Source organism: the organism of the source record quoted next, unplaced genomic scaffold, assembly GCF_019419815.1.
Source record: "Pyrus x bretschneideri cultivar Hongxiangsu unplaced genomic scaffold, Pyrus_bretschneideri_v1 Contig54, whole genome shotgun sequence".
Classification (NCBI taxonomy): domain Eukaryota; kingdom Viridiplantae; phylum Streptophyta; class Magnoliopsida; order Rosales; family Rosaceae; genus Pyrus; species Pyrus x bretschneideri.
In genome coordinates, this window is record NW_025999792.1 from 2,495,277 (window position 1) to 2,504,864 (window position 9,588).

At 38.5% G+C, this 9,588-nt stretch overlaps 1 protein-coding gene and 1 pseudogene across 1 annotated transcript; one reads left to right on the forward strand and one right to left on the reverse strand.

Annotated features, from left to right (window-relative positions):
• Positions 1 to 1,679: 1,679 nt before the first annotated feature.
• Positions 1,680 to 6,310, reverse strand: LOC103942037 (annotated as a pseudogene).
• On the forward strand, positions 6,176 to 6,676 carry LOC103942038. The gene has a single exon (XM_048570724.1). The coding sequence runs from the start codon at positions 6,176 to 6,178 to the stop codon at positions 6,569 to 6,571; it is 396 nt and encodes a 131-aa protein (XP_048426681.1). The 3' UTR covers positions 6,572 to 6,676.
• Positions 6,677 to 9,588: the final 2,912 nt, after the last annotated feature.

A 9,588-nucleotide genomic window follows, 5' to 3' on the forward strand; every position in this document is an offset into this window, starting at 1 on the left:
ACGTCTTTATCAAATTTTGATATCAACCTCAAGATAAGTGATTGGCTTGTGAACCTCTCTCACAAAAATTCGAATGTTGTAAGCAATTTAAGCAAAGCTATTTCTATTTGCTGGCAGATTTGGAATGGTAGAAATGGATGCATTTGCAGGAATGAAAAGCATGTCCATACCAAAGCTTTTATCCGAGCTATGGCTATGGTTAATGAGTATTTCAAGGATAATGTGAAGAGCCGGGAAAATATACAGGTAACAAGTGATGATAATGTGATCAAATGGAACCATCCATCGTACCCATATGTTAAAAATAAATTTTGATGGTTCAGTGTCAAACCCCTTGGCGGCGGGAGGTTTCATTATCAGGAACTGGAGCAGTAAACCTATTCTCACTGGTGCTATGAGGTTGGGGTCTTCTGCCATCAATGTTGCTGAGCCCATGGCTCTGCGTCAGACACTAATCTGGGCTAGGAGGAGAAACCTGACGCATGTGTGTGTGGAGGGTGACTCAAAACTTATCATTGATGCTGTTCGTGGTGCTTGCGATACGCTGTGAAATTTGAGGTCTATCATTGAAGATATCAGGTGGTGTGCCTCTTTCTTCCAGGATATCAAGTGGGGGCATGTTTTTAGGGGGGCGAATTTTGTTGCAGACACTATGGCGTCTATTGGGCTGAAAACGGATAATCTTTGTATATAGGATGCTTGTCTTCCTGTCGAAGCAAACATAGCCCTGTTATTTGATTGTAATGGCTCCAGCTGTGTGAGGGGCTTCCCTTTTTAATGAAGTTTTATTTTTCCATCAAAAAAAAAAATATGAGTTAAGGTTTGAACAGGGTCTAACAGAAACATTACCGAACCATCTGTTTGGTTTTACCTTTACCAATGGTGGGGAAAGGGGAAAGTGTTGTGTCATTATATTCTGAACTTTCTATTTGGTTGGTAAGAAAAATAAACCAGAGCTGTATAATTTTAATTGGGAAGCAGGTTATAGTGTTTCGCTAGATTTCTAAGTTTTTTGTAATGCAGACAAGGAAGGTTTTATAGTTTTAATTTTTACACTTGTTTCTTCCTTGAATTTGTCTTGTACTGTATGTGAATTCTATCTTCTATGATGCCTTTCCTGAAATATTTTTCTTTATTTACCTCTTCTGTGTGTGTTGATTTGTGATTTTATATTTCGCAGAGGCGTGTGAGAATATCGTTCAAGCAGATGCTGGATGGACATTTACCATGTTTTATTTTTCTTCTGGGAGTGTCGCGGCTAAATGCAACACTCTCCTTTCATCATACTGCATGGCTGCTTCTGCTGCGACTCTAGTTTTATAGACAAGTAATTTACCCAGATTCAAAAACATTGTGTTTCATTCAAGATCGTGCACAGTTTCGTTGTTTTGCTAGAAGCGGATTCTTGAATTTGTTGAGGCACATTATTAGTGAAATATAAATTGAGAATGTCTTGTGTTACAAGTTACAAACTATTTGTTTTCATACATTTTGCTAATGCATTTCCTTAGTTGACACGACAAACTTTTTTTCCGGGAGATTATTGTGCATGTATAGTGAACAAGAACTCTCAAGTTTGCTAATAAAGACGAAACAAATCGTAGGAAAAACCGAAGAACAAGAATCTACACATATCAACAACTAATTTTTGCAACTTGTGAACTGGGAACATGCATTAGTAAGAAACAATGTAAAAAGAAAACAAATTATAGGACACATTCAATGTTTTCGCACTTCTGGATTTTAGTCTGCGCCTTATATTACATGTCTAAGAATCATACAAGCTAGGGAAGACACCGTTCTCTACATTTACGCGTTCAATCCACCGTAGTGACAACAAGAATAACAAAAAATTTGTAAGTCAACATAAATCCTCATCAATATAATAATTCGGTCAGTTTTGGTTTGAAAAAGGAAGTTGATCACTAGGAGCTTCCAAACCCAAGAAACCGGTCTACTAGTTCTGCTACAGAGTTTGCCAAGCTGTTTGCTGCATTCTGTGTGGATGCCTCTGCATATACGCGTATAACATCTTCTGTTCCTGATGGTCATATAAAACATCGGCCTCTAGGGTATTTAACTGCAATCAACAGGGAAAATCCTCAAAAATTTGTTTGTAAATTGTATATACCAGTAAAATTAGGAAAAATGGCAAATTTTCTTGTGCAACAAACAAATACTGCTAATCAACTTAACAGTGCTGACCAATAATCAACACGGATATCGTGCAAAGCAAAGGATTGAACTGTATGCAAAATAAAAGGAGAAATATACTTACCAGCATCAATGGCTTCTTGAATGCCAGGGGTTGTCACAGCCACAGTTTCTGCATTTTCTGTAACAACAGCAGTTCTGTCCATAACCTTGACCTAATAATTGTGAAGCAGAAGAATTAGTTTCTGGGCACGTTGCGTCCAACAAGAATATGGAGGAAACTCAATTAATTTTTAAAACAGATAACATGAAAGCCCAAAAAGAAAACAACCATAAAGACAATAAATTGTCCATAAGATAGACAGATGACCAAGGAAACTTGCCTTAAGCTGCCTACTGGGTAGATCCTGATAAAACTCATTCCACCTCTGTATCGACCATCCCATATATTTTAGAATGGCCTCAACCAAAAGTACCTCGCTCAATGCATCCCCAACAGCCTGGTTAATTAATTCACTAACAGCCAAGATTCTCAAAGCTGCCTTATGCTGTTCTAAACCTGAAAAGAAACGATCATGTTCTTCATTTAGATAGGTAATGGACAACCATGTCAGCACTAATGTAGTGGATAAAGATTGCTTTAACCTTTAGCTACATCAGAAAGCTCGGTAGTCCTGGTCTCTAACCAGCGTAAGTAATGTTCTGAGAACAAGATGGTGCCATGACCATTTGCTTCAAAGTAAATCCCGATATCATACTCAGCAACTTTCTCATGAAGGTATTTCACTCCTGTAGGAGTACAAGTGACTTTTAGGCCTAACTGTTTGAGATAATCCATGGATGCTCCATTTGCATAAGTTGTTTGTACAATACCAAGGCGACATTGATAATCATTATTTCCATTAACATCTATTTCCTTACTCAAGATACTTAGTTGCTCCTTGAGGAATACAGCAAACAAAGATAAAATCTTGTCCCCATTGTCGAGTTCAATCTTATTACTACTTCCAGATGGCACAATAAAATATACAAGCCGATCAGCATCACCATCCAAACTAGCACACCTGAAAAGCTAGAACCATCAATACAGTTAGTCCTTGCCTCTTACATCTAATGTAACACTTTAGATCAGTAGTCAAGCATTACTAATTGACCAAATAGAAAATTTAAGTAGTTTGAAACCCCGAAACGATGGTTGGATATTGCACACTGGCATCCTTTGGTACCAAACTACTTTTGGGGTAAAAAATATTTAAAAGAAAACCAAACTTGTATCGTAGCCAACAAACGTTTGCATCAATGAAAATATGCATCCATTGTAAGCAATCCAACAAGTTGTTAAATCAGATCGAAATTCAAGTTTTCCAATAGTAGTATGCTAGTACGACAAACTTTACTAAGTCTTCCAACGTGTTGCAACAAAGCATACGATAATAATAACAAATCAACAAGCCACCAAAATTCAGGGTTTCTCCCATCTATCCCATAATCTCATTAACGTAGTATGTGTACTTGCATCCATATGTACACAACAGAATTTGTCAGGATAATGCAATCATCAGTCATTCTCCAGCAATATCTCTATGATGCAAGCATTTCAAGCAAGTTACTTAAGTAACTGATAATCAAAATTCATTTCACAATCCACGGATAACTGACCTTATCCCAACATCCTGTGAACCAAAACTACAAGGAACGACCTTCTCTTTCTGCACATAATCAGCACCAACTCCTTCATTCGGTACACCAGCTCCTTCTTTTCCAGAGTTCCGAATCTCAATAACTAAACCAGTCAACATCGTCTTCAAAAGTTCAAGTTTTTCTCCACCAACACCATTTGCCTCATCCACAGCCAACTTGTCATCCACATCACTGGGATGAGTTCCACTAGGAATCAAATCTACCAAGCACCTAATCTGTCACAACCTGGTCCGAGCCCCCACCACATCTCAAACTCGACTCCACCGTAGCACGTTATTGTCCGCTTTGCGCCCCGACCACACCCTCATGGTTTTGTTTATGGGAACTCACACGAGAACTTCCCAATGGGTCACTCATCCTGAGATTGCTCTTGCGCGAACTCGCTTAACTTCAGAGTTTCTACAGAACCCGAAGCCAGTGAGCTCCCAAAAGGCCTCGTGCTAGGTAGAGATGGGAATATACATATAAGGCTTACAGGATCCACTCCCCTTGGCGATGTGGGATGTAACAATCCACCCCCCTTAGGGGCCCGACGTCCTCGTCGGCACACCTTCGGCCAGGGATTGGCTCTGATACCAAATTATCACATCCTGGCCCGGGCCCCCACCACATCTCAGGCTCGACTCTACCATAGCACGATATTGTCCGCTTTGGGCCCCGACTACGCCCTCACGGTTTTGTTTCTGGGAACTCACACGAGAACTTCCCAGTGGGTCACCCATCCTGGGACTGCTCTTGTACGAACTCGCTTAACTTTAGAGTTCCTATGGAACCAGAAGCCAATGAGCTCCCAAAAGGCCTCGTGCTAGGTAGAGATGAGAATATACATATAAGACTTACAAGATCCACTCCCCTTGGCGATGTGGGACCTAACATAACATGCCACACAAAACACTTAATGAAGGCATTCAAACAACAATGAATTTTTTTAAAGATCAAACTAACTCATTACACAAAACTCTAGCTCCAACTAACCTATACGAGCTTGAAAGCTGTGTGAAGTAATCGTTGCCTGATACTTTCAAACCCTTATTTCCAGCACGAACCATCCAGTCTAGTTTTGGAGTAGTTAAAATTCCCAATCATGGGCAACCGCTCCAATAATTGAACCGATTCCCTTTAAAGGAACAAATGCTAGGAAATGAGGAGCGTAAAACAACTTAGAAACTGCATGGTAAGCAATGGTAAAAGAGAAGATACATGTTTAGCAGCCTCAACCAGAGATTCTCCACTGGGTCTTGTATCTCTTGCCAACAATATCTCCATGGATTTTGCTCCATCGAGTGTGATTTTTTCATTTTCAACAAACTCAGCTATCAACTGTTCAAGAATTCAATCAGCCTTGTACACAAATTCACAAGAAGAAAAGAAAGGAGTGAGCACGCACACACACAGAAAGGCTATATAGAAAAAGAAAAACAAACATGAACAAGCTGTTGGGGATCAGGAGCATTGGCGAAGGTATCTGCGAATGGCTCCCAGTCTTGAGAAAGCATTCCACCACTTAGGTCAGCAACTTTGACTCCATTATCAGAGACTTTGTTGTGAGATGCTGTGATCATCAGGCCGATCACTGATTGGGTCTTGAGGGCCCTTAGAGCAGCCAAAATTCCCACCCTGTAAACTGTGGATTGGAGCATTGAGGCGTCAGCTCTGCCAGCCATTCCATACGATAGTTTCACACCTGGTGTCAACATCTCAAAATTAACAAACCAGAAACCGAATTCCGTTGAGAGGAAAGGAAAAATGTGAGAGAGAGAAATGTGGACCTTGTGGAGGCGGGAATCGAGATGAGGAGCTGAGGAGGAGTGAACGTTGGCCTTCATTCATGGTTTGTTAATCCTGATTGAAACTAACATCAAATTTACCCAAAAATAATAACTATCTAGATAGAACAAAACCCAATTCATTAGTTTTCACAAATTACTGAATCCATATTAGTTTACAACAATGATTCCATGCAATTCTAATATGTAGAGAAATGCACAAAATCGAATTACAATCAAATGCTTACCTGCACCTGCAGAATCAACAAACTTTCTAATTTTGCTTTTATAAAAAAGTAGGTATAAAAAAAAATTAAAAAAAAATTTGAGCTTAAAATGATATTCGATAAATACTTAAAACAGCTTATTTTCACATTTTTTTGTGAAAAAAGCTGAAAACGTAAAGTAGTTTTCAGCTTATTTTCGCTGCACAGCAGCATTTTTTTTCAAAGCATAGAAATATCAAACCAACCCTTAAATGGTCTATGGCATTTCCGTAATTTCGTGCATTTTCAAGCCCAATAATATTCCCTTTGTTCTTACAAAACCTACCCATGTGGATGGATATGCCGCCAACGTTCCCAAGCAAGGCATCAGAAACTCCATTTTACCTCACAATTCACAACAAGACGAGCAGCAGCGTCAAAGTCCAAGGGGGAGCGATGGGTCTGCTCTCGTGGTGGAAAGGGGATGAGTCTAAACCCCAAACCAAGACCAGCCCGGATCCGAAACCGGCCGAGCCTGCTCCCGGCATGAACGGCGCCGTTGAGGTGCCTCGACCCCCCGCCGCCGCCAACATCACTGTCTTCGAGTTCGGATCAGTCGCGGCTTCGGCCGATAAGGTCACTCTCGCCGGGTACTGTCCGGTCTCCGAAGACCTGGAGCCCTGCCGCTGGGAGATCCTCCCCGCTAGTGGCTCAGACGCGCCGCAGTTTCGAGTGGTCTTCTAAGCACTCACCGTTGTGTCTCTGTGCGTGTGAGCAGTTAATCATTGTATGTTCATACTCAGTAGAGTAATTTTCAGCTATGAATGATATGATCAGGATTTCAGTTGAGGTTTTGTTGTAGACAATTTCAAGTTTTTGGCTTTGGATTGTGGTCATGGATGGACAATTTAGTTTAAACAACCCAATTATTTACATTTTGCATTCTGATTTTCAAGTTTTGTTTTTAATTTTTGCTAACTACTCGTTGTAAAATGTTGTTCTTAATGGCTGGGTAGGATTCCCCTTCCATTTAGGTACGTTTGGTATGTAGAATGGGACGGAATAGAGTGGGACAAGGCGTTCCGTCTCACGTTTGGTGCGCCTAAAACAGGTGAAACGAGCTGTTTCACGGGACGAGTTTTGGGTGAATTTTCGTTCCACCTCACCCCCTGGAACGACTCGTTCTACATCTGTGGAACACAAAATTATAACCTCTCTGTCTCCTTCTTCTTCCTCCTTGTTTCCGTCCAAGGGCATCTTTGCTCCCGCTCCGTTCCGTCCTGTCCCGTCCCATTTCGTTCCGTCTCGTCCCGTCTGCATACTAAACGATACCTTAGGGCATGTTTGGTAGGCCGGTTGGGACACGTTGTAATGAGTTCAGTTTCTTGTTTGTTGTGTCAAAATATTAATGAATATGGTTGAACAAGATAAGTTATAGATTCATATTAGGAGGTTATATAGCCTATTTTTATACACAAGTTACAAATTTTGTCTATAAATCGCCAACACAAACATATCTCTAAGGTCTAATCTCACCCAACCCACCAATGAGGCCTTTAAGACCTATTTGGTTGGCCACTTGGGATAAGTTGTGAGTAATTAAAATGGAATTAAATGTAATATGTTGTTTGTTGTATCAAAATATGAGAGGACATGACTGGATAAGATGAGTTATAAATCAACAAAATAGTGAGTTATCTAACTTCTGCATATATACAGATTACAAATCCTGTCTTACAAGACGTAATTAATCTTTGACAATCTAATCTCAAAGCCCATCTCTTCCAACCCACCAAATGAGCCCTTATAGCCGGTAGAAATTCACTTTTGTAGTCTTCTAAAATATTGGGTTACATTAGGTTCTGCATTTAGACACTCCTCTTCAAAATTGCTTTGTATATAAGAAAATAAGAGTGTGTTTGGTATCGTCTTGCAAAACTATTGTTCATTTTATTGATACAAAACAATTCTAAAATGCTTTTGGTATGTTGTTTTAAGGGAAAACGAATGGAAACATCCAAAAAAGTTTCCTTTTAATCGTCAGGACAAAAGTTTTCAAAAATGCCTATGCTACCCTTCAAATATCTATGCAAAAATAGCCCAGTATTCAGCAAAGTTCATGTGGTCTTCATTAAAGAATACGTCCAAAAGAAGAGAAAGAATGATTGTCACTTTCATATAACATTTAAATGCAAAAGAGAAGGTGGCAAACATTGCAGTAGCCAAGCCAACATGGATTCACATGACCTTCATTAAAGCAAAGACAAGTCAGACAGCTTTCAGAAACAATGGTGACAGCTTTCAGCAACAATGTACTGTCACTATTCAAAAAATTATAAATAGTTGAAAAGTTATTTTGTCTTTTAGGAATTAGGTTTTTTATGTAAGGGAGTTTTTCCTCCCATGCAGAACACACGGAAAACACCTCAACATCTAAACCCCTCAAAACCAGACACACCATACTTCAATCCTCATACACTAAAGCATCTGAAACCTTCCTAGCATCCTTTGTAAACGCTTATTTGTAAACATTCTATATATCAATAAAAGTTCAAGTATACATATTCAAGTAATCTCCAAGTCTTAAGTAAGTATTCTTTTCTTTCTTTAGTGTGTTTGTTTAAATAGACTTCTAGTCTAAAATAGGGAAACACTATTGTAGTTATATTATTACCTGTTAAACTGACGATCATGCTTTGTTCGAGCACTCTGTTATAGTTGAATGCTTGCCATACAAAAACTGGACATTAACCAAGGTGCCTCTGAGTTCTTCGTACCTCTGAGTTCAGCCGTTAAGGCCTTATACCTGCATTGTGAGTGGTCGTCATGCTAAAACATGTCGAGTTCCATGTGCAAGGTTTTATGTCTAGTTGTTATAATGGCCATCCAACTATTTAACCGAGTCTGCTGTACGAATTTGGTATCAGAACCAAGTTTAACATTTTAATAGTATAATTATAATAGTAAAGTACCTCGAGGACGGAAGTCATTAATACAACTGATATCACATTTGTTTAATTTTGTATGAACAACATATATCATTGCCTTTGTAGACCTTGTTAACCATAACTACTAGACATTTATTGGGTGTCTAGGAACCCAACTATAAATAACATAAAGTGAAGATAACCCAACTATAACTAGCATACAGAGAAGATTAGCATATATATCTAAAAGAATTAGCAGGACCTTGAAGAAGCAGAAGTTTTATCTTGGTTATCTTGAACATTCTTCATTTATTAATAAATATAATAACGCAGAAGTACAACATAAAATTTTAGAAGCAAAAAGAGCAACAAATCAAACTTTAGAGACCCTAAGAGAAGAAATAGAGTTTCTAAGATCAGTTAGCTGTAACTTTAGAAAAAGGTAGACTGTAGTTTATGATAGATTATTTTAATTTAGAAATTAGTGAACCACAAAAAAGAAAAATAACCTTAGACCAAAACAGTTTAGTTTGTTATTTTCCATTGACAAAGCATAATCATATTTTGCATAGTGAAGAAAATCCACAAGCCAACAGTATTGTAGACCTTATTATTAGTCAAGCAGAAAATATAAAATTAGAAAATAATAAGCATAATCATTTGTTAAACTGGTTGTTAGAGCATTTTCAGAAAAATTCCATAAAAACAATTAGACAAAATTTAAATTATATTACATCTCAGTTAGAAGATAATAATAAAAATATTCAAACGTTTCCTAGCAAAAGAGAGATAAAAGAGCTTATTAACCTCATAGATAGTAAGCCTAAGTAAGTA

What these genes read in the sequence shown, in the direction of transcription:
- LOC103942038 (XM_048570724.1), top strand. Translation starts at nt 6,176, where the DNA reads ATGTGGATGGATATGCCGCCAACGTTCCCAAGCAAGGCATCAGAAACT.